This window comes from Ochotona princeps, chromosome 24 (assembly GCF_030435755.1).
Source record: "Ochotona princeps isolate mOchPri1 chromosome 24, mOchPri1.hap1, whole genome shotgun sequence".
NCBI classification, from domain to species: Eukaryota; Metazoa; Chordata; class Mammalia; order Lagomorpha; family Ochotonidae; genus Ochotona; species Ochotona princeps.
In genome coordinates this window covers 15,137,049-15,162,805 of record NC_080855.1, presented here as the reverse complement: position 1 = coordinate 15,162,805, position 25,757 = coordinate 15,137,049, and the positions used below count along the sequence as shown (strand labels likewise).

General features: G+C 47.6%; 1 protein-coding gene across 2 annotated transcripts in view; it reads right to left on the bottom strand.

The window, feature by feature from the left end:
- Positions 1 to 25,757, bottom strand: part of SNX29 (sorting nexin 29) — a 294,688-nt gene that overhangs the window by 76,133 nt on the left and 192,798 nt on the right. For both annotated transcript variants that reach the window (XM_058680249.1, XM_058680250.1), the window contains one exon: positions 23,328 to 23,444. In XM_058680249.1, coding sequence (XP_058536232.1) covers positions 23,328 to 23,444 — 117 coding nt within the window. The remainder of the gene's footprint in view (positions 1 to 23,327; positions 23,445 to 25,757) is intronic.

Genomic DNA, 25,757 nt, shown 5'->3' with positions numbered 1-25,757 from the left:
TGTGTTCCAAAAGGTGACAAGGATTTTAAGAACAAGATTCTTAGGGCCTGTCCTGACTGCTTAGTGGAGGAGCCCCTTAGACGGGGCCGTCAAGCAGACACACACATGAACAGATGGATAAACCAACCCTGTGGGAGGAGGAGTGTGGGGAAACAATCCAATTTCCTGAGAATGGGATGTCTGGTCTCCTTCCAAGAAACTAAGCTACATGGACACCAACGGTCCAAAGCCAAGCACACAAGAACACACACTGGAACACTCACTGATGTGGATGAGGGCCTAGAAACCAGCCAGGAAATAGTTCCATCAAAGAGGGCACAGTCAGAGGAGGGCTCCACAACCACCAGGTCAGCTAAGAGGGCGCCAACCCCAAGACACTGCATCAGATGACGAAGCACTAGGTCAGGGGAGCCACTGTTCTCATAAAGGCATACACGTGAGTGCACAGGCTTGGGTTGGCTACATGTGTCTATGAGTGTTAACTCTTCCCAGAAAAACCCATGAGAAACTGCCTACAGTGGGTGTCTTGGGGCGGGGAAGTGGGGAGGTGGAAGGCAGGGGAGCTGGCAACAGGGGAGGGCAGAGCACTGAGGAGGAGGAGTCAGAGAAGGCAGGAAAAGCTTTCATCTTTTATTTTCCTGTAAAGGTTTCCACACTGTATGTTTTTACCATGTACAGGAGTTTCAACATACAAGCAACTGTGTAATTACAAATTATGAAGAGGGACAAACCAGAATAGCTACTGCATCTGAGAATTCCTTGGGGAACAGCTGGACAGGAAGGAAGGGATGTTCTGGGTGACAGGAAAGCCATCCGTACACACTGGGTGCTCCGGAAGCCACAGGGGCTAATCTCTACAAAGTGCTTCAAATGGCAAGCAATAGAAGCTGAGATCACGGGTGTAAACAGAGGGTGAAAGAGTGGATGGGTGGATGATACAGCAAGTAGAGTTCAGTCAGCAACACAATCTGGGGCTGGCTCAGTGGCCTATCAGGCTAATCCTCTACCTATGGCACCAGCATCCCATATGGGCACCCTCAGTTCGTGTCCAAGCTGTTTGATGTCCAATCTGGATACCTGTTTATGGCCTGAGAAAGCATCAGAGAATGGTTTAAGATCTTGGAACCCTGAACCAGCATGGGAGACCTGGAAGAAGCTCCTGGTTCCTGGCTTTGGATTGGTTTAGTTCTATCCATTGCAGCCACTTGGGGAATGAACCAGCAGATGAAAAATCTTCATCTCCCCTTATCTCTGTAACTCTGTCTTTCCAATAAAAGTAAAATAAATCTTTAAAAAAATCAGATCAAACAAGCTGCAGGTCAGCAGGGGCTCAATACGTGGCCCATGACAAGCCTGATGCCTTTTCGGACCCCACTTCCCTCCTATCAAATAGGGGTGCCAGAAGCTGCCCTGGCCCCACTGTTGTGAGGTTCCAAGAGTATCCTGCGAGATCCTCTGCCCAGCTTCTGGCACAGAAACTTCCTCAACAGGGGTGGCGCTCTTCCTACTTGCCAACAGAGTTCAAGAGTGCAATCAGGGCCCCAGGAGGCCACCCTGAGCTGGAAGCCCCAGGAGGGAGCAGGGCTGGGGAGTATGGGGGCTCAGAAGCCCTCAGCCCCTGGGCAGCAGATGCACACACTCTGCCATCCTTCACCCGTGTGTCCTGCGCTTGTGCAGTCAGGCTCCACTCAGACAGGGCCACTCAGGTCCACAAGATGACAAGGCCAGGAGAGCAGAAATCTAGGGCTAGTGGTGCTTTCGGCCAACCTGTCAGCAGCAGGGCCCTGAGACAGCCGCTGCAAAGATAGGGCTTTGGGAAGGGCACAGGAAAGGACAGCACACAAGATATCGGGAAAGGCGGAAGTGTGAGGGAGAGCGGTACATCTTGGTCCTACTCAGACGGGTGAGGCCACTGGAGGAGCTTACACAGGGGAGAGAGCAGCGCAGCTCAGGCCAGTCTCTCAGGCTGTAGGTCCAGGAGAGCTGGGAGGCAGACAAGAGGCAGGCAGGAGGTGGCTGCCACACACACACCCATGTGCTCATCTCAATTGCTCACAGCCCCCTGCTCATCCCCATTTCATTAAGAGTTTTGCAGCTCAACTGTAGGAAAAGGCCACTAATTACCTACAGTTACTTCAGGTTTGAATGATCAATGTGGAGCTGTTAAGTGACCACTTGTCAACCAGCATCTAGAGAAAGGCTCAGAGGCGTTGGGGTCAGCAGAAAGTTGACCCAGGAACAGAGAAGGAAAGCAAGGCCAGGGAGCAAAGCAATCCTGGGGTTGTGGCTGCGACACTTGGCTTCAGGATCCTCCTGCTTGGTACTCACTCATGGCCTTCATCTACTCCTCACAGATCCCTGGGGTCCCTAAATACTGCCATGGGGACTCGACGTGAGCCCCTGATTTTCTATGTCATTCCCATAACCAACTCCAAAGGAAGAGTTCTTGCATACAAGGTCACCCAACTTTGACTGGCTTAGAAAAAGCAACAAGAAAATCCCAGAAAACAGCAATCTCACAAATTGTTATTTCATCCTGAACTCCCAGGATAGGATGGAAGAGTAGCCAGAAGACGCCACGAGAAAGCCAGTCTCACACCCTTGAGCATTACAATAAAACTAGAGGAATGATGTAGGAGCTCCTTAAATGTACAACAACCCCAATGAAAGCTGGCCCCAAGGAATTTGCCAGGGCCTTCCTAGCAACACCTGCTATCAGAGGAAGCCATCAGGGATATTTAGCCAGCAGGCCCCAGGAGCCCATGACTGTGGGCTGTGATCTATACCTGTACTTATGGCTATACCGGAAGAGTAGAGTAGCTGTGAGTGACAGGAGAAGCGTGACCCAGTTGTCAACACCTATCTAGCTAACTGATAGCTGAACAGACACAGAAAAGCTATCTCTAAATCCAAAGAAAGTTTTTTCTCCTTAATAGGGAGAGAAGGAAATCTTCATGGCTTGAAAATACACTGGGAATAGGGAATACAATCAATTCCCATATCTCGATGGGGAAAAGGATCATAAGAGGCCCCAGCGAGAAGCCTGGCATCAATTTGCAATTAGTCATGGAATCCATAGAGTGACCACAGAACACTATGCTTCCCAGATTCTGCAAGAGGCTCAGGGAGGCTACATGATGAGTCATTGATACAGCAAGAACTGGCTGAATCCAGGCAAGGAAGGGACCTGCAAAACGTGGCTTCTCCCTAACACAGGTCCTCATCATGGGAGATTGAGGGAGACTGCAGGCAATCAGAGCAAGCATGGTTGTGTGTCCCGGCCATTTGTAGTTATTCACGGGCATGGACTGTGTTTTTTACTTTCTCAGTACCACGACTGGATCCTCACACAAGGAGGTCCTGTGTTAACTGCTAGTTTGCAGATAAATGCCAAAGGGCCAGCTAGTATCCCATATCAGAAAGTCAGTTTGGATACTGGCTGCTCCACTTGTGGTCCAGCTCCCTGATGTTGCATTCAGGAGAGCCGCCCAAGAGAGTCCAAACGCGTAGGGACCTGCCACCCACATGGAACACAGAGATGGAGCACTAGGCCTCCTGGCTCCAGTCTCTCCCAGCTCTGGCCACTCCAGCCATGTGTGGAATGAGTCAGCAGATGGGAGATCTCTGTCTCTCCCACTTGCGCTGTCACTCTGCCTAAACAAAACAGATCCTTAAAAAACAATAAATGGATAAAAGAAGCAATGGTGAAAGGTCTCTGAGAGTCTCCTTCCAGGATTCACCCTGGGGACTGAATCTCCACCACTTAGAGCTGAGAGTGCCACATCCCGGAGGTCATTTCAGGCATACGGGTGTATCTAAGGAAACTCCTTATTGATTTGTTTTTGCTGCTGAAGTCCTTCAGGAAAGACACAGGTCTTAAGGTCAGGCAGACCTGGGCACAGATATTTAGGAACAGGGAAATCTTGAGCCTTACTCTAACTTGTGAAACAGGAGCACCCAGCCGCATCTCTGCAATGGGCCATCTTTCCTGAACAATGTTCCCCACTCTGACACTCCTCTGACATTCCTCCACATAACCCTGCACTAAGAAGGGCGCTGTGGCCAGCGCTGAGCCCTGAGCCAACCTCCCCTCACAGCTCGACTCTGTTTCCCACTCTTGGAACTCAACATTTCTCCTGCTTTCTCCCCAAGGCCATTCCAGGTCAGACCCTTGGCTATTTCCCACACAGCAGTGCTCAAGCAGTGTTGGGCTGCTGGGAAAATCGGAGCCCCAGAGGAAGCCATCAGGCAGTTTGCCTCTGTCTTTTCTAGACCCACTCAGCTGCACAGTGCAGGACAAAGGGAGCCTGACAAGGCCCAGATTCTCTTTGCATTGGTGCTGAGATGCCAGGAAGTGAACACGCCAGGCCTTGTCCTTTCTCATTAGTCATGAGAGCCTGGCGCTGCTCTCTCCTCTGATCTGTGGCAAAGGAGGCTTTTTATTTAACTTTGTATCTGTCAGCTCTCATGAACCCTGAGCTGGTGCTGCTTATCTGCCAGGCTTTTGCACCAACTCATCTTGGGCCAAGGAGGCAACCACAGATCTCCCATTACCTTCAGTTTCAATGTTTTCCATCTCTTTTTTAAAGCAGCTGTTTCTGAATTGCACCTTATCAAGAACATCAGTGCTAGTGGCAGCACCACAGCAGCCACCCAGGACACCAATGTGGTGGGCAGCGCAGCCGAGAGGCAAGACTGGAGAATCAGCTGCTGGCTCCAACTTGAGCGCTGTCTTCCCAGCCTGGTGGGGGTGGAAAGCAGCTCGACCCCTGTGTGTGCCTTTACTTATGAACACCTGCTTTGTGGGCTTGAGATAAGCTTTGGAAAAGTGCTGAACATAGGGTCTGAAACTTCAGGGCTCTAACCAAATGTGATCATTATGGTCATTATCTGGAAGCTTCACTACACAGCAGGCCCTAGGTAGAATCCTTGCATGGCCTGAGGGCTGCTAAGAATAACTCTGGGCTTGGCTCCAGAGCTCACGAATATAGGTGGCCCTTCAGGTGCTAGCCTGGGGAGCCTAAGAGTGAGTCAGGAGGATTCCTCAATGCCCAGGCAGACACCAAGACCTGTCATGCCAGCTGGACATGGGGGAATCATCCATGACAGCATGCATTTTTTATCCTAACCGTAGTGTGCTGCAACAGCCACAGAAATGAACACAATGGCTAATGGGGTTTGACCTCTCATCCCAAGCCAGGCCTCGGGTCACACATTTTACCTCCATCACTAACCCACGGGAAAATACCATGATTATGTCCATGTATGGATGGGAACCAGCAACTCAGACTCCTGACTTTGCTTATAGAGGCACAGGGATCTCAGCAGACAAGCCAGGACTGCAGCAAGGCAGCGTGGACCTCAGAATCCAGATGAAGCCATAGCTCCATCTTGCAAGACCACATCTGTGGGGTGAGACAGAGGCAGGGCCACATTGAGATTCAATTACCTTAAGCAAGCTGCTGGGCCTCTCTGCACCTCACCATTGTCAGGTGCAAACACCTCTCTGCTAGGCATCCTAGGAATCAGGTGAGGGATGAGGATACAGATGTTGGTAGATCTCCCCACCCCACTAAGGTCCAGCACAGAGCAGTTCTCTGTGTGTAGCTCCTGAACAAGTGAATGAATGAATCAGGTAGGGACAGTCATTTCAGAAGGCCAAGAATTGAAAAACATAATGCAAACACTACTGTAATTCATCCAGCCAACTCCATCCATTAGACTGTGAGCTCTGACAAACACCTGGTGAGAGGTGGATGAATGAGAATAGTTCAGGCATCTGGGCTGCAGGAGCTCTATTCTGTGGGGCCATGAGGTCAGGATGTGGAAGGCTGGAAGAGGATTCCCGGAGCATAGCCCTCTGCTCTCAGACCCCATGGTCCACGTTCCTAGACTTGCCCCATGATGGTCAACTCTGATAATGAGCGGAAACTCAAAACCGGACCCTTCTGGAGACACACAAGAAAGCTGACAGTGTCCTACCCACACACAGCAGCACCTCCTGCCATGAGCAAAACAATGCTCTCATCACCACTGTGCAGCCCCTCCTCCTGCACCGATGACTTCAGGAGACAATCACCAGACCTTCCATTAGAGCCCTGAACCAGGAATAAGAGATCAGACAGGAGGCGCAGCCCTATCAGGGAAAAATCTGCCCAATTCTCAATTCCCTTTGTTAATAAACAGCAAGTGACAAAGTTCTGCTAGCTAAAGATGCGGGGCATAGTTTCAATTGAACATCCCTGCTCTAAGGGCATCTCCCCAAGCATCACACTTCCCAAACCCCAGGACATACCCCACCAAGTGAGCTGGCTCAAGGTGAGCCCTCAGTAATGCAGGCCAGTCAGCACACATGGTCCTTTTGGCCAAAGTGACTAGTTCAAGATCACTTCATGATCCATGCCAGTGTGATTAGAGTGAAACTTTGGTTTCTGCTGACCACATGGGATGAGAGACTTGCTGTTTCTCTTGACAATGAGCATGTGGGACCACCCAGCTACTGCTGTTTCTATGAGGGGAACAAGGACGGGGACCAGAAGACAGTGAGGACAGAACCATGTAGAAACAGGTCAGGGATCCATGATACTACACAACTCTGGGTCAACAGGCAGTGGAAGCTCACCTGAGTGCAGAAGCTCCAGTTAGCTAATGTAATAAATCTTTTGCTTTGTTGAGGCCAGTCTGGCATGGGTTCTCTGCTGCTTTTACAGACTGCACCCAAAATGTGATAGCAACCATGGTCCCCCGAAGTTCCTTCCAATCCTGGGATGACCAAGATTTTTAAAACCAACACCACCACTCCCCCACCACTGCCATCCCTGCTGCCCAGGAGAGACAGGAAACTGCTGAAGCATTTAGACCTTGTCGGGCTTGACTTTCATCTCCAGATCAAAGCAACCCATGAATTTCATATACAGGACTGCAGGAGCAGATCAATGAGACAGACATTTTGTCAGCTGTGGGTCCCAGATAAGCCTCAGCTCTCTCATCAGCATCATTCCCATTCCCACCTTAACTACCACAGGCACGGCTGGTTATTGAACCACTGGGCCCTGGGACCATGAGCCCGGCACACATCTTCAGAAAGAATATCCTCACCACCACGCTGGAAGGCCAGGGCCACCTGTGAAAGCCAGCAGGCCACTCACAGGTAACTGTTGTCCCCTTCCAGGTGCCTGCAAGGAAGGCACTCCCCCATGTGTTGGAAACCAGAGAGAGGGGGTATGTGTCATTGCTGCATGGAAGCTGGCCAAGCTTGCAGCCATGTCTTGTGTCCCTGTGCACAGCCTGGGTCCAGGTGAATGTAAGGTTGATGGCTGCATGGAACACAGGGCCTGCCAAGCTGTGAAGCACAGGTGAAAGCAGAACATGTGAGGTCACACAGGCAGCCAGGTGAAGGGAGGTGGGAACTGAGGGCATCATTGAAGGCCACACTGGACAGAGTCCAAAGGCTGAAGTTCCAGTCTGAAAACATGTGTACAAATTGCTTCTGTACCATCAGTCCATTACTTCAATGGACGAAAGGGAGGCAACAGTTCTGACTGTATGCCTCAAGACCAAAGGCAAAAATGAAACAAAATCAGCAATGAGCCTGGCTCTGTCTGCAAAGTAACTAGTGACTACATAGAGGGGGGGGCCCAGCTTCTCCTGGCCTGAGGACCCATGAGAATTCTCTCCCACAGGTGCTTCTCGAAGGGATAGGGAAAGGAGGCAGTGAGGGTCTTCAGCAACCTGCCTGTGGGGAGCAGGCAGGTCCCCATCTCTGGTGACCTGTCTTGGAGTATGGGCTGGCCCTAGTGACTGTCTTCAGATGTAGATGACAGCAGAGGGCATGGATGCCACTTCTAACACCAGATAACTAAAGACCCTGACTCCAGATCGGTTCTCTTTCTTTCGCTTTCTCAGCTCACTCCCTTTGACAAAGCAAATGCCCAAGGTGGAGAGGCCTGGGAAAGCAAGAAATTGAAGGTGTATCTTGGCCAACAGCCCGAGATCTAAGGCCCTCAGTGCAACAGCTCATGAGAGAGTGAACCGTGCCAGCAGCCATGTGACTGGCTAGCACGTTCCAGCCAACTCCTCTATAATAGTGAGACTTGAGAGAGAAACAAACAGCTCACTGGCAAGGGTCTCCAGACTCCCAGCAACTGTAAAGAATGACTCTTCCTCTAAGCTTTAGAACCATTTCTTTCACAGAGATAACCAGCTACTACAACTTCTATACAACTTATACTTCTGAATTTTTTTCTGGTATTGTCAGCTCATGCATCACTGGCACAATGCCCAGTCAGTCACCCTGAGTCTATAGCAGCTGAAATGACTGGGACTAACCCTGGCAGCCTGGAACAAATCCAGAGAAGCACTTCCCAACCTTCAGCTCAATGCAAGATGCCACCACCATACATGAAACTTGTGCTTTCCATTTCCTAACATGATTCCCTAGTCAACCCATCTATTTTTACTTACAGAATATAGGACAGTATACATTGCCCTTGCAAAGAGAAAGCCAACATTACTCTAAGGCAACTGAATCCAAGGACAGCACAACTCCATTCAATCCTGAGAGTGAGTGCTTCTCCACACAGGCATTTAGCGTCACCAGCAATGCCATCAGGGCACCTGGGGTGCACCCCTGAGACACTGTCAACTGACCTGGGGGTGAGCCCTGTCATAAACGTGCCTACAGGTTCTGTGTGGCCACAACCACGGCTCCAAAGCTCTGATGTAGATACTGTGGACAGGGAGTGTGTGTGTGTCTGTGTGTGCGTGCGCTGAAGGCATACCAGTACAGACCTGACATCATGCCAGCCTTGCCACAGAGAACTAAGAGCAGAAGCCCTTTTCTTCCTGTACAGTGCATGCCATTTAACACCTGACTCATTCTATTGAGAGGGAGACAGAGAGAGTATGCTTCCATCCACTGGTTCAATCCACAAAATAGTCAATATCACAGGCCCAGCCCACAATAGCCAGGGGTGGGCCCAACTGAAGCCAGGACCAGGAGTCCCATCCAGGTCTCCCATGTGAGTGGCAGAGACCCAAGTCCTTGAGCCATCCTCCATGGTTTGTCCAGGTGTACTAGAAGGAAGATGCATCAGAAGCAGAAAAACCAGGACTCAAACCAGGCACTCCAATATGAGACTGAGAACAACAACTCGCCCTGCTGAAGCGCAACTCCGGCCCATGACACCTATAACCATTCTACCTATCATGACCTGGCTTGGGGTCCAGGACACACAGACTCGAAGCTGAATCGATGGACCTCCTCAGACAGTCTTTCCTGGGGAGATCTCTGCAATAAAGAGATTCTCAGCCACAGTCAGCTGCAGGTTACAGTCTCCAGAGGAGTCTGGCATCCCAGCTCAGTTACACTGTGTCCCCTATATCAGAGACCTTTTCTCTGAGATCCCAGTTCAGTTCACACCTGTACAAGTGACCATGTAGGCCCAGGGGACAGTGACCAAGGCATTTTCTCTGAGCCAGCAGGGCTCTGATCAGTGTGGCACACAGAGGATGCCATCAATGTCCATGAGGTGCCATCCAAACGTTGAGATGGGGAATGGGCAGACTCAGGCCAACCCCATGTGCTGACATGCATGGCAGACAAGTCTCCCCGAGGCAGCCCTTGCTCTGTCACCACAGCTTCTCCAGCTCAGAGCTGGCCTGTTCTGGTATATGTGCTGCCGAAGCAAGCATAAGCTGGCCTGTTCTAACAACACAAGGCACCTGTTGTCTCTTACTGATGAAAAATCTCACCATTTAAACTGAGGCATCAAGAAAACAGGGGGTGGTGACATATGATAGCTCTTTATGTTTGACAGCAAATAACAAATGAAAATAGCAACACTGACCGTCATAACAGAGATTTCCAGCTTCTTGTTGGCTAGTGGAGACAGCCCTGGGCATGTAACTTCATCCGAATTCACCATGTGTTCTCTGGGCAACTGTAGCCAAGATGCCCTGATGGAAAGTGGAAGTCATTCACTGGACAAATGCTTCCCATTCCACAACAGGGACAATGGGGCGGGGGGCAGCTGGGGAGAGGCACCCTCCAAATGCCAAATGAAGGAAGGGGAAACAGAAAAGAAACAATTCTATGCTAAGTGATGACAACTGCTATGGAGAACAAAGCAAGAGCACTGCTTTAGTACTGCCTCTTAAGACAACGTGACAGTTCACCACATTTGGGATGATTCAGAGGCATTTTCCGATTGACTTTAAATGTCACATAACTCTCTTTGGTGGATATTACTCAACTCAATCTTTTTGGAAGTTTTTATTTACTTAAAAAGCAGACCTGCAGAGAAAGGAGAGATGGAGGGGGGAAGAGAGAGAGAGAATGAGAGCTATCTATCTATCTATCTATCTATCTGTCTATCTTCTATCCACTGGTTCATTTCCCAAATGGCTGCAATGGCTGAGGCTGGGCCAAGCTGAAGCCAGGAGCCCACAACTCCATCCAGGTCTCCCTGTATGTCAGGGACCCAAGTACTTGAGCCATCTTCCACTGCCTTCCCAGGTATGTTAGTATTGAGGTGGCTTGGAGAGAGCGCCAACTACTGGGATTTAAACTGGTGTTCATATGGCATGCTGGCATCCCAGGCAGTGGCTTAACCTAATATGTCACAATAACTACTCTTACTCATTTCTTTTAAAAATGAAAATATGGACAAAGCATTGAGTTCAGTGAGTTAAAACACCTGTTAAGGGGCCCTGCATGATGGCACAATTGGCTAATCCTCTACCTCCAAGCACCAGGATCCCATATGGGTGCCAGTTGCTCCACTTACTATGCAGCTCCCTGCTTGTGGCCTGGGAAAGCAGCAGAGGATGACTCAAAGCCTTGGGACCCTGCACCCTTATGGAAAGAAACTCCTGGTTCCTGGCTTCAGATTGGCTCAGCACTGGCTATTGTTGCCATCCAGAGAGTGAACCAACAGACGAAAGATCGTTGTCTCTCGTTCTCTATATAAATCTGCCTTTCCAATAAAAATAAATAAATCTTGAAAAAAAACACACTATCTGTTAGGGTGTCCACATTCCATACTTAAGTGCCTGGGTTCAATTCCTGGTTACAACTCCTTACCCCAGCAACTTCTTAATGCAGACACTGGGAGGTAGCAGTGATGGTTCAAGTGGCCAGGTTCCTATCAGCCAAATGGGAGACCTGGATTGTACTCCCAGTTCCCAGCTGTGATCCACCCAGACCCTGTCACTGTGAGCCTTTGAGCAAGTGGGAGAGCCCTCTTCTACTTCCCACCCCGGCTCTGTCTCCCACAAATAAAACAGACATGAAGACTCTGAAAAAGTAAGAGGCTTACCAATTCAATCTGTGCCTTAACATCCTCATCTTCAAAATGGGCTTGTTACTGCACACACAGCACTTGGGGACAGAAAAGACTACTTCATGAGCCCAGGAAGGCCAACTGTTGGAAATCTGCCCACTCCTCAAGGCCTTCATTAACTCATGCAGAAGACCCATGAATCCAGTGGCTCATGATACCAAGAACAATCCATGTTGAGCTAAGTACCACTCCCCTGCTTAACACCACTCTCTGTCCAACAGCTACTCCTCCTGCAAACCTCAATTCAAATACTTCTTCTTGGGGGTCTTCCGTGTTTTAGTACAGCAGTTAATTAACCCTAATTCCAAGCTACAGACAGGCCCATAATACTGTTAACCTGCTGGGTCAATCATCAAAAACAGATCAAGAGTCCCCGGCTGGCAACCCCTCATCACACTCCACTGTAATGTATGTTAACATGTCTGCGTCATCCGCTGGATGACAAACTTTGTCGGGGGGAGGCCTAAGAAAACTACTAAAGGTAGCTCAACAGAACAAATTCATCAATGAATAAACAGAAGACATGTAGGAAGAACAGACAAAATCAGCGGTCCAGAGGGAAAAAATGACAGGAATTTAGAGAATGAAACTGAAAAAAAAAAAAAAAAGAATCTCATTATGTACAGGAGGACTGAAGGTTTTCTCAGAGAAGGAGGTAGAGCCTAAAGGATGGGGAGTGTTTGGAAACGTGAACTGGAGAAGATGAAAGGAGTGGAGAAAGCAAAGCAATCGGGAAAACACAAACAGCCCCAATATGTGCGACCCAGATGAGGACATTATGTGTGTATATGGATGCCTGTCTGCACACAAGTGTATAAGAAACACCTGGAAGGAGGCCTGCCAGGCTGTTCACAGTAGGAGCTTTGGGGGAAGTACACTTGTGCTTTATACCCCACAAGGATACTTAAAGAGTTTAAAGAAAATGGAATTTTTAAAAGTTAATTTAGGTACAAAAAGAAATTTGAAATCCATGTATAGAAGGAATTTGCAGAAAGTTTGTGAAAAATGTATATCATGAAAAGCATGCATGGATTCCAATTTTTAAGTGTCAAAATAATCTTCTATTTCAATTCCATTTTCCACAAACTTTTGGAAGCACTCTCATAGAAAACCAGGCATTATTTAAATTCTCCCAGGGATCTATTTTTATATACTTGTGTATTTAAAAAAAAATATTTACAAGGCTGTCAATTAATAGGCAACAGATAAGCAAGAAAATGCTTGCTGGGAAAATACATGCTAAGGGGCAGGACTTGGTATCCAAGTGGCAAGAGAGAGGTCAGGTCAGGTAGTTGTACACCTGTCAGTTGTGTTTTTCTTTCCTTTTTCTTAATGGCTACCTATTTGTTTTCATCTATTCCTTTTTTTTAATTTATTATTTTTAATTCATTCATTACATTGTATTATGTGACACAGTTTCATAGGTACTTGGATTCTCCCCACCCCTCCCCAAACCCTCCCACCATGGTGGATTCCTCCACCTTGTTGCATAACCACAGTTCAAGTTCAGTTGAGATTCCCCCATTGCAAGCATACACCAAACACAGAGTCCAGCATCTTATTGTCCAATCAAGTTCAACAGCTTCTTAGGTATACCCTCTCTGGTTTGAAGACACAGCCAGCAGAGTATCATCCCGATCAATTAAAAGCTCCAACATACCATCAGTAAAAATTTACATCATTATGGAATTAATTGACATAGTAATGAGTAGCCAATATGTTAAAAGTAAATGCAAGTTCTTAACCACCTTCTGTGACCACCTCATTGACATTTCAATTTTAGTTTATATACAACATATAACATACATAACATAACATGTCATACATAACATCATATCATCTTAAATTAAGGCAAACATGTGGTATTTAACCTTTTGGGATTGGCTCATTTCCCTTAGCATTATGGTTTCCAGTTTGGCCCATTTGGCCACAAAGAACTGCATTTTGTTTTTTTTTAATAGCTGAGTAGTATTCCATGGAGTAGATGAACCATAGCTTTCTTATCCAATCCTCTGCTGGTGGGCATTGTTTTCATCTATTTCAAAGAGGGGAGAGCAAGAGAAAAGGAGACCTTCCACCAACTTTGTCATTCTCCCCAAAAACCCCAACAGCAAGATCTGGGTTAGGCTAAAGTCGAGAGCCAGGAACTCCATCCAGGTCTTGTGGGTTAGCACAGGTCTAAAAACTTGAGCCATCACGTGCTTCCTCCCTGAACGGATCAGCAGAAAGTTGCACAGGAAGTCAAATAGCTTGGAATCAAAGCACACACTCCAATGCACATGGACACATCACAGTGCACATATACTCCCTAACAGATTATGTTTAAAACAAAGCTAAAAATGCTTCTACTGTGTTGAGGTAACACAATAATTCGATGTGAGCTTTGCTCAGATGGAGCAAGATGGTACTTCCTCCTAGAGATGGGAAGAAACACATACACATGGAGTGCGTGTGTGACAACAGGCTATGCCACTCCTGGACAGAAGAAAGAAAATAAACAAATAAACAAAATCTCTGACATTGTCGAAAGCCCTGATCAAATGTGATCTCAAATGCCTGGCTGGCAACAACAGTCACATCGTAACATGGCCACTCCCTTCAGTTGTGGAGAATCTGGGAGCACATCATCAGAATTCTTGTCAACAAAGACCCAAGGAGAGATCATTTCCAAAGAACAGGTCAAGCAGAGCCCAGGCTTTACTCCCTATGCCCATCTAGCCACATGCTGGTCTCCCAGGATATAGTAACAGACCCAGATGCTCCTAGCACTGCTCAGTCAACACCATTCACTTCCCAGATGAGCAAATTGGAGAGAATGACAGTCCAGGACAAAAGGAACAAAGAAGGGACTTGATTTTTTAAGAAATATATTTTTTAATAGAAACAAATCTTAAAAAAAAAAAAAGCAGCATGTCACATGCACCTGGCAGAGAAGGCAAGATTAATTGAAGGAGAACTAGAGTAATATGGAGGCAACAGCATAGTAAGTGAAGGACTAAGTATGCAGAATATATTTAGTTACAGGATTTGCAAGTATCACCATGTGGTTATTAGATGTCCTTGGAAATATGGTGTTATGCTCATCTAGTAGAAACAGAACAAAGTAAGTTAGGATTTAGATGGGTGGTCTTGGTTGGTCAGACCCACAGGGCACAGGAGAGTCTGCATTCAGAGATGACAAAAATGAAACAGACAAGGACAGGAAGAGAGGACCTGACCCAGACCAGCCTCCACCAAAGTCCAGATCATGGGAACCCCTTTACACGTTAATGGTATGATACTTAGCGACCTACATGTCAACAACATGCGCACAGGTGGGGGCCAAGTTACCTTACGTCTTGAGCTTACTAGCTGGTGGGAAGGAGTAGGAAAAATGGGACACAGTTTCCACAGAAAACAGAAGGAGAGCTCAGGGTACACTGTTTACTAAAGGAAGTGCAGGCCTTGCTTACTCCATGAGTGTGTGCCATGAGCTCAGGATTCTGACTGGGTCCCACTCTGGGTACCTGGGTCACAGAGCAAGCTCATCTCAGGAAGCACATTGGAGGGAACTTGAGGAGGCATTAGAGCCTATGGGCCCTCACAGTATCCCAGCTGGTGGTATCTGCCATGCTGTCTCCTGCCGCAGGGGCTGACAACAGCAACTCCCAAGCCAGGCACTTATAGGTCTGAGCTGGAGTGGGAGAACAGGTGAATTGTGCAGGGTTACAAGCTGCCTCACAGTCCTGGCATGGCCCCCTTCCTCACAGCCAGTGGCGGAAGAGCTCCATGCTGTCTGTGTCCATCCTAAGCCACAATGAAGTCCAATCAGAGAGATGCAAGTCACCTGACACAGGTGGCCAGTGCAGATAGACTTTGCCCTCAGGCATAACCAACGTCAGATTATGCTTAACACAAAGCTTAAAAATGCTTCTACTATATTGAGGTAGTGTTCAATACAGTAGCTCAATATATTTGGTACCCACAGCTTCCTGTTTGCATCAATGTGGCACCAGCTTTGAAGTGAAGCTCATATGGGTTCCATTTCCAGGTACTACAAAACTTCACACAGGTAAGCCTGGGTAGTCAGGATCTGCCCATTCCAACTCCACACTCAGGACCTTTAGGGCTCCCCAAAGGAAACCAACTACCCATAGTGATAAGCAAGCTGGGCATGACAGGGATGGGAACATGGCAGGGCATGTGAAGTCTGGGACTGCAGTGATGCCCTGAGAACCAGGAGGCCCCAACAGCAACCTCATAGCAGGTGATCTCGTGAGGGATTCAGATCTCAACAGTAAAGCACAGCTGGGATCAAACACAGCCTTTCACCCCCAGGCACAGAGGGCTTCCAAGTGGGTTCTCTGGGCAGCTTTCCCAATGATTTTGCGTCAAAAACTAGTATTTCTGAGTTAAGCCTCTATGTGAGATGTATTTTTAGCAGCCTCTATTAAACAGCACTTTTCAAAATAATCTCCAAGACGGGAGGTGATTAAAACACCGACGTCCAGGCACGGAATCACAAAGCTGCTTATACTTCAGAAGGCGCTGTCTGGGGCTGCTGCGGGGACCTGGGCAATTTGGGGCCTGATCTGGAGACACTCAGCGAGTGCCATCCAGGTGAAAAACACTCCTTATTAAGCTCCTGTACTTAAATAGCAACAGCCCTCCAACCACATCACCCCCTCTGAAGGGTTTCAAGACACCACCAAAGGCCCAGGAAGCATCTTATTTTAAAGTGAATCTTCTTATAAAACAGTGTGCATTTTCTCCCTGCATCCCAGGCATACACTGGAAATGACTCACTTTTCTCGGTCATTTCAACAGTGGAGGGAAGGTGTCTCATGGAGACACCAGGTGGCTTGCAGTCAGGATTAACACAGCCTCTATCACCCAGCAATCCCGCAAGGTGCCTTTCTGGGTAACTGAGTGTTCCAGGAAACAGCACGTTATCCCCGAGACCACAGATGCACAGCTCCATGTGAGTAATTCTGCATGCCGGGGTCTGAGAAGACACACAGGGAGACTCAGTCTGTGTCTTAGGGAAGCTCTTGGTCAACAGGGGAGAAAAGTCAAAAACTAAAAATGTGGTAATGCAGAGAGACAAACACTGCAGCACAAAATGTCACAGACAAGAACACGAGGAGCCAGCCTGCCTCACCAGACAGAGCCTGCACAGGTGGTCTTGGAGGTGGAGTCTAGCATTTCCCACATCACAGGAACCCCATACACAGCTCCAAAGTCACAGATAATGGAGGACAGGTGGGAAGGATGTGCAGTCTTCCAGGGAATTTGCGGTGGACAGCAACTGTCACTATTCCAGTCAGGTGAATGCGTACTGAACCAGGAACAGTGGGTAGCGGCTCTGAGAGCAGCGAGGCTGGCAGCTTCAGAGGAAAATTTAGGCCTGGGGGACACAGAGACTCACAGGGCAGACAAAGGGTCACATGGCAAGTGACAGACATAGGAGAGAGGCAAGCAGGTACAGTCAGTAGCAGAGACATGAACCTGAAGACAAAGGAGGAACTAGAAAGACGACACTAGAGAGAACCCAGATAAGACCACTCTTTAAGAGTCAAGGTCAGACTGGCCCAGACATCCTGGGAAACTCCGGACTGGTCAGTTTGTCCCTACAAACTCCAGGCTGCAGACTCAGCGGCCAGCAAGAGGCCAGTGGGAACTGGAACACCACCCCACGGCCACATCACATCACTTCCTCTCCCTGGGCTCCTGCACATCCAGTGCCAGGCCAGGCTCACTGGATAAATCAGACTGTGATGAGCAAAGAAGGACGAGCATAGCAAGAACTAGCAGGACTTGCAACCTTGCCCTACTCTCCACACTCCCTGGAAAACAATTTGGTGAGCACCTTGTTAGAAAGAGATGTTCCTTCAGACAAGAAAAAGTCAGCTTGGATTCTCATATACCTCACTTGGCAGGACACAAAATTCAGTTACTCCTCACTAAGGTATTGAAGATTTCTCTGCGTACCCCTCTTAAAACTGTTCTGTTTCTCAATCGTTAATATTTAGCTTGTTAGAGTTATAAGCCTGTTCGGATTATCCTAAAATTCACAAAGTTCAGTAAAACCTCACTTGAATACTATAAGCTGCTAAATATAAATATGAAAAAAAAAGACACAAGACAGCTGAATAGTACCCTACAACCATTTTAAGCTTTACAGCAGTTGGTTATGTATAAACTAAAATTGAGATATCAATGAAGTAGTTACAGGATTTTGTTAAGAACTTGCATTTTCCAACACACTGGTTATTCAGTAGCATGTTAGTTGACTTCATGATGCTGTAACTTTACATTTTTTTTCCTGTTGTTGAATTTGTGTTGTGGCTTTTCATTTGAGGGGATGATATTCTGCCATTACTCTCAGATCAAAGATGGTCTCCCAATGAAACTGTTAAATTTATCTTGACAATAAGATGCTCTGGACTCTCTACATGGTCCATGCCTGCAATGATGGAATTATGACTGTGTACAAGCTATACTACTGTAATAGTATGGAGAAAATCAATATGGGGGGAGGGTTGGGGGAATCCCAGAGCCTATGGAACTGTGTCATAACATGAAATAAAGAGATGTTCCTTGAGGAAGTAATTCTGGGAAACAGCTGTATCTACCCCACCCCCTGGAGAAGCAGGGGGCACCTCAGTGCGCAGGACCCATCTAGGATGTCCTGCAGAAAGAAAGACTACCATACTATCAAGGCACTGTTTTTCAAGCTTATTCCCTCACAGATAACTCCCACTCCCCCCGCCCACCACACACACCTGTGTTCTATGTATCCAGTATGCAGAGCCCGCTTGGAAATCACCCTCTCCAGACCCAAGATTTCCAAGAACCCTCTGGGCCCCAGGTTGAAGGGATGAGCCTGCCCAAAGCTCCAGCTGTGAAGTGAGGAGAGGCAAGCCCTTGTGCTAAGCAGGGAGGGAGTAGGGAACTGCAAGAGGCTTCCTGCTCTGTCACCATGCACAGTGCTGAGCCAGGAGCATGGCAGATGCTCAGCTTTGCTTGAAAGGACAAAAGCAAGAGGTCTGGGGATAGAGAAAGTGACCTGGGTTTGCATTTGGCACTATAATGCAGCTGAGCAGCCTCCTCATTTTGCTCAGCTGAAAATCAGACCTATGAGTTCACTAGACAAGGCTGCTCAGAGGGTGAGAGGGGAGAAATATCAAGCACACAGCAAAGCACTACCAAAGGGCTGTCCCCTCATCAAACAGGCAGGGAGCAAGTGTTGCGGGACACTATGCGGGACACAGACCCCAGGCCATCCCCGGCCAGGCCAGCCCTCCTGATGAAGTGGAGGGCATCAGAGGCAGGACTTGAGAGCCACTCACCCAAGGGCCTGAGGAAGAGAAATCCATGGCCCTTTATATAGACTGAGACAGGGTTTGCGTCCCCATGTGGCAGGCTTGCATTTAGCAGCTGGTTTCACCTGCAGTTCCCACTGCACTGACTAATGGACCTCTGTGTCACATAGGCTGACAAGCTTCTATTTCCCTGTCCCCATCGATTATTAAGTGCTGCTCTCCTGAGTGCAATCAGATTCTACTAAAAGGTTTAAAAAAAAAGCATCCATTCACATCACATACCAGAAAGAAAAAAGTAATGAGACAAAAGTCCTAAAAATACTTACAACCAAGAACAAAAAAGAACAGAATTCAACCCTTAATCCAAAACTCCACCTTAAAATAAGTGACCAAGCTCACAAGCACATAACATTACAAGAAGATCCCACTGGGAGGCACCTGTCCCTGCTCCTGTCCTTCTCATCATGTGGTCTAAGACATCACCACGGCTGTGTGAAGACAAAGTCACCTCCAGGAAACATTCATGGAGCACCCAGGATGTGCCAGGCAAATGGCAGGGTGCGTGGGGAGCAGAAACAAAAACAGGGCAGACCGCTACCACTGCCTGGCACCAGGAGCCCTGCTGTGCTGGCAGTACCCCACGGAGCCTTCCAAGGCAGCTGGCTCCCTGCCTACTCCCACCCAACAGGAGAGGAAACAGGGATTCCCATTCCTCAAGTCACTCCATCCTCTGATGAACTGGAAGGACATCTAATCCAGTGTCTGCAGACAGGCCTACTGCAGGAAAGGGGAGAGGCTACCTGTGACAGTGGACAGGAGAAAGCTCTGCAGCCTAACCAGACTCTGGCAGTTTGACTGCAGGGACGACCACGGCGGGCCTGAGGCAATAACAAGGTCAAGGGTATCTCTTTCTCTGGGAAAGGATGGGTGACAGTTGTTTCTGTGGTGGCTGTGGCTGCCCTGGAGGAGATGCAGACCAGGGAGCACAGCATGGACACTGAGTCCTACCACATGGTCGCTGAGATGCAAGGGGACAGGAAGAAAGGGAAGTCACCCTGGTACTGAGGAGGGATGAGTGATGAACAGATATAAAGTGGCATGGAGATGGGAAGTGATATACACACATGCCACACTCACACACAACCTGACCTTGACAGACCATAAGGAAGGCCTCCAACAAGGCAGGGAGACTTCCCAGGCCCAGAGCAGCCTCCAGCCGGAGCAGCCAGAGTCCAGCTCCAGCTGAGTTCAGAACTTGAGAAGGGTGCGTGGATGAGGTACAAAGAGGAAAGAAATGGACCACTATGATTTCATGATCATAATGGACAATGTGAGAAAGCTGTCAGCTTTATTTATACAGAAGCAGTCAAACTCTGGCTCAAACTTTTTATGTCATGGCCAAGTAGTGTTTCCAAGGATAATTCTGCCATTTGTTTCACCTAAAAACTCTAAAAGTTCCTGCTACAATTCTTGTTCTACAACTCAATCTTGTATCACAAAGAAAAGGAGAACCTAAAGATCAAGAAAAGAATGAAACCCAAAATACAGATTCCACGATTAGCATAAGGTCAATGGGGACAGCCAAGACAGTATGAATAATAAAAGGTCCTTTTGCAAGACGTTATTATTGACATTAACCTCCAAGCTCACATTGAGTAAAAAAGCCAACTCCACAGTAGCAGACAATGCCTGAATGGATTAGAGTTCTTCTGTAAGGTAGTTCGGTGTCCATGCAAGGGAAGGTGGAGCTGCAGGTGGTTGTAGAGACATCCGCTGGGCCCTGCCATACAGCGGGAAGTTCCTTGCGGCCCTGCCTGCAATGGTACAATACTCTTCACACCTCCGTGTCCCCCACATCCACTGCACAGACCCCAACAAGGCGGAGCGAGCAGTAGGAACAAGGGCCCTGGGCAGGATAAGGCTAAGGGCAGGAGGGCACCAGGGCCTGGCTCTCTGCCTCTCCACTGACACACTCACACAGGAAGCTGACACCCCTTATATGAACCTGACATATTACCAATGCTCAACAAATCTCTAGGGCCTGCAAAGTACTGGTTTTCAGACAGGAGTTATTTATAGCAAATGAGGACTGGGTAAGGGGCAGGAGCCCTACTCCAGAGACCCAACATCCTACAAGGCAAGTTCAAGGCAACATCCTACAAGACAACAAGGCAAGGTGTCTTCACCCGGCTCAGCACAGCCCTGCGGACTTCAGAGCCCAGGGGACACTGACTCCTCCAGCAGCAGAATCCTGAACAGTTGCTGGTGAGCCTCCCGAAGTAACACACCTACCCCTGGGGTAGTCACAGCCGAAATTCAAAACAGAAACTCACCAAACTTCTACAACCAAAGACAAATAGGAAAGGCAAGAACAGAAAAACAGGACAAACATCACCATGCAGCAACAGCACGGGCAAACCCACAGCTCACAAGGCCATATTTCTCCAACAGCAGCAACAAGAAAGGTCAAGAGCAAGAACAAGCAACCGAGCAAGCAGGAAAGGGAACGCACAGATAAAAGAGGCTTTGGAGACATAGCACCCACTGGAACACACAACACAGACTTCGTGACAACCTGGATTAGGGCAAATGCATTAAACATGTGATTACTGGAGAATATTCAATACTGATTAGGAATATGATGCTAAGAAATCATTGTTAATTTTTTTAGGTGGGATGATGATAGTGTGACTATCCTTCAGTAACAACTATTGTAACATTTATGTATGGATGAGAGACCGTGATTTAAACCACATGAGATGGGAAGGGACTAAGCAGAGCACGAATGAATGTTATCATTACTAAGGCTGAGTGCTGTGTGTAAAGGGGAGTTTGTGATATAATTCTCTCTGCTTTACCTGAAAATTCCCACTTTTATTAAAAGTGAGTGATAATCTGGAGGATTTACACACACGTAACTGAAAAACAATGGTTACAAGTCAATCTGGAGGACAAACACCACCTATCGGAGGAAGGGGCAAAGGTGACAGGAAACAGGTCACCCAAGTGGGAACCAAGATGGGCAAAACACAGATAACAAGAGGGCCTGTCTCCCTCATTGTGAGCAAAATACAAATTCAAACCATTTCAGCCCAAAAAGAATGGGCTGGGTGGGAATGGGAAAGGCTGGACAGAAACACCTGCATCCTGACAGAGGCATAGCAAACAGGTCCTGTTCCTCTACACCACACCCTAAAAGAAGGTGAGTTCACACCTAGGTACTGTATGTAAGCAGCATGTGTGTAACAACAGACACTACTATATTACGGACAGGGACAGCAGACATCAGGTACCTCCTAATGGGAAACTCCAACAGCAACAATGATTATCAATCAAAGCTGCCAATTTAAAGTCAGAAAATGGAGAAGTGTGTCAGATTATACTACAGAGAAACAATCAGAAAAATTCAAGAGGAGGTCTTTAAGGCAGCATCTTCAGGAAATGAACTATAAGAAATCCAAAAGATGCAAAGGAAACTCGAAGGTGAAAGAACCTTAGCAGGCAGCCCAGTTCATACAGTAGAATGAGTGATGGCTGCCAAGCCTGGTGGGATGACAGAGTGGGGAGCTCAGGTCCAAGGCCATGCCAGCCTGCCCAGCCCGTTCCATCCTCTCTCAGAAGCTGGGCAGGGTCAGGCCTGCATATTATATGGATGAGCCAAAACAGAGCTTGTGCTCATTGGGGACAGAGCCTCAGCTGGGGAAAAGGAACAGGTTCTGGAGATGGGCAGTGGAGATGGTTGCACAATCCATGAACACTCTTGATGTCACTAAACTGTATTCCTTAAATGGTTAAAATGGTCAACTTCATGTCAGGTGGACTTCACCACCATTTTAAACACATAAAGAAATGTAAGAAATATATCCATATTTACAATGTGTGCACTTCACATGGATCCTGAACAAAAAAGAAAAGTCCTATAAACTATTAAAAACTGACAAGACACTAGAGATTTGAACAATGACTGCTAGTTGATGGTATAAAGGAGTTACTGGTAATGGTCAGGGATGATAATGATATCACAGTTATATGGTTTCTTTTTAGAGATATACAACAGTATGTCAAAGAATCTTCAATAGTTTATTTGCATAATACATAAGGAGGGAATATGTGTAGGTAACTTGAAACTAGATCAGACACTATCAATAACAGCTGAACCTGGCAATGAACAGAAGATGACATTATACTCATCTGTCTGCCTTTGGGCACTTTACATTTTACATAGTAAAATAAGTTTGCAAATAGAGAAGCTGCTACATTGTGCACAAAAAGACAGTGTTAGACACTCATGGCATCATGACTGTCAACAGCCAGATGCTGGAGACAACTTCAGCTTCTTAGAGCACACATCTTACAGAAAGCATTAGAGATAGCCTGGAATTCCATTCTGCAAAGAATGAACGACAAAGCCAGAAAATAGACTGTTGGTAGAGGGAAGAGCACAAGATGATACTTCAACAAACTCTGCAACGCTTTACCCCTTACCACCCATGACAAAGCAAAAGTAAGCATGGTCAGCATAAATAAGCTCTGGGCCATGGACACACAAGGTGCAGATTCTTTTAGTATCTACACATGACAATGCCAGCCACGGACAAACAAAACAGTGAGGTCGTGGGCAGCCGAGCCCGGGGGAAGGGCAGAATGACAAGACCAAGACTTGCTGGAAGGGAGTACTCACCGGCCCCCGGAGATCGATGAGCTCCTGCCTCATCTGGGACACAAGGGCTTCCTTGGCCACCAGGGCCCTGTGCAAGCGTTCGTTGAACTCAATCAGCTCACCGTGCATCTCTGCTACCTGCAACACACAAACACACATCATGAGGCTTAGGGACAGGCCTGCTCCCATCACTTGTCATCCTACATCCTCTGGACTCTGCAGCCATGCCACATGCCAGCAAGGCATCACCAGATGGTCAGGGCTGACGACCATGACACTGCTCTCCTTTGAGCCATTCAAATCCACTCGAAAGCAAAACATACCTTGACTTGCTTGGTTTTAACACTCTGGAGTCAAAGATACTCAGTTTATGGCCAGGCTCTGACAGAATCAGATCATCTTTGGACCCAGGCTTTTACTACCAATTATAAAATAACTGTCCAGCAAAGGCTTCCTGGTCTAGTTTGCACTGTGCCTATCAAGAGCCTCCCTGCAAATGGCACATTGAGAGTAGCTCTATCCACTTGTTTTCCCAACAGCCTTGCTTCTGAAAACCAGGAAGCACAACCAGAGCCTTATGCAGGGTGGTGACAGTGATGGTGACGGTGACAGACAAGACGGCAGGGCAGAACTACCTCTGGGTCCCTATGTCAGGTGAGTCCTGCCCATGCGATACTCTGAACTTCAGTGCCCTGGCTCATTCTAGATAGGTGTTATTCCCGCCTTACAGAAAGAGAACAGGGTCTGGGGAGAAAGCTCAAAGTCAGACATACAACAAAGGGACAATCACAGGCCTTGACTTTTAGCTATGATCTCATCACCCCACTGTGCCCAAGAATAACCCATTTATGGCTCCTGTGAGCCATTCAAGTCTTCCAGATTGAACTATTCAATATGCTTGGATGACCTCAAACAGTTAAAATGGAAGTGGCCAACAAGGTAGGTAGGTTGTAATCACTACACAATTCAGGTACAATTTACAAGGGTACTTCAAAAAGTCTGTGGAAAATGCATATCACAGGAAAATTATAACTTCTTTTAAAATTTATGTATTTACTTTGAAAGGCAGAGAGAGAGAGAAGCAGAAATCTTTTCAATCTGTTGGTTCACTGCCCAAATGGCTACAATGGCCACAGCTGAACCAGTCCAAAGCCGAAAGTCCAGAACTCCATCCAGGTCCCCATGTGGGTGGCAGGGGCCCAAACACTTGGGCCATCATCTGCTGCCTTCCCAGGTACACTAGTGGAGAGCATCAGGAACTCAAACCAGCATCCAATATGAGATGCCAGCATTACAAGAGGTAGCATCACAACGCCAGCATTATCCGTTAATCTCACTGTCCCACAAACCTATTCAAGGGCCTTTTTACTTGAACATTTTAAGCATCCTCTAGAGAAGTCCCCAAAATGTTTGGTCAAGCAGACTCGCATCTGGCCCTGTTGCTCTACCCCTCCCAATTGACTTGACCTAAGCACTGCCCACACTATGTGAACTGCATAATACTGTCGGGTCATTCACAATGGCAACTTCATGTGCGCTACAGTAGCCACTATTGGGATAAGGAAGGGATGCAGGCAGCAGCTTTGAGGGAGTTCAGGGGCAGGACCCAGAACCCTGCCTCGGCAGGAGCAGGAGGGAGCCTTCCTGTTTCACTGTGCTGAGTTTATAAAGGAAAAGGCCATGGAAGGAAACACACCAAGACCTTCCCACTAGTCAGGGCTGTGATTTCTTCCCATTCTTACTACATTTTCTCATACAGAACTTCCTAGAAATGTACCTTCTTTCTTTATCAGTGAGAAAAGCCACTTAGATGTGTAAAAAAACTGCAATTCATCTGAAATAAAAGGGAGCCATTGTGCACTCAATGAGAAATGTCCCGGGCTCCTCACTACCATTAACTTGCTCCGTGAATTCCCACTCAAAGACACTCCCTCCAGCCCAGAGGTACCACGTCTTTCAAATCACTATGATGTACTAAGCGAAAATGGTACAAAAGATACAGCAAGAACCATGCAATTAACCAAGGGAGAACATGTCACTGAGCCTTATTACCAGCTTGCTCCTTTGTACAGATCTAAAATTAATATTCTCCTATTGCCCAACTCCTTTTTATGTAAGGAAAGTTTAAGTTGATCTTCTTTTGGCCTATGATAAACAAATGCAGCATTGTTTAACTACTGCCTGTGTGGCTCCTCCCCATGGAAACCACAGAAACCATCTGCGAGTGGGCTCTGGGCTGGGATGCAGTCATCAGGCAGGAAGCAGGGGGTTCACAGCCTCCCAGCTGTTGCCACCGCTGCTGGGTCCCAGCTCGTGGTCTGCATGGAGCCGGAGCATCAAGTAAATGCCACCATCACTTCCACAGCAGAGCAGAGCAGGACTGTGCCATTTGCTTTTGCTTTTGTTTTGTTTTGCAATGGGAGTCTGCAAACTACAACAATTTCCCATAAA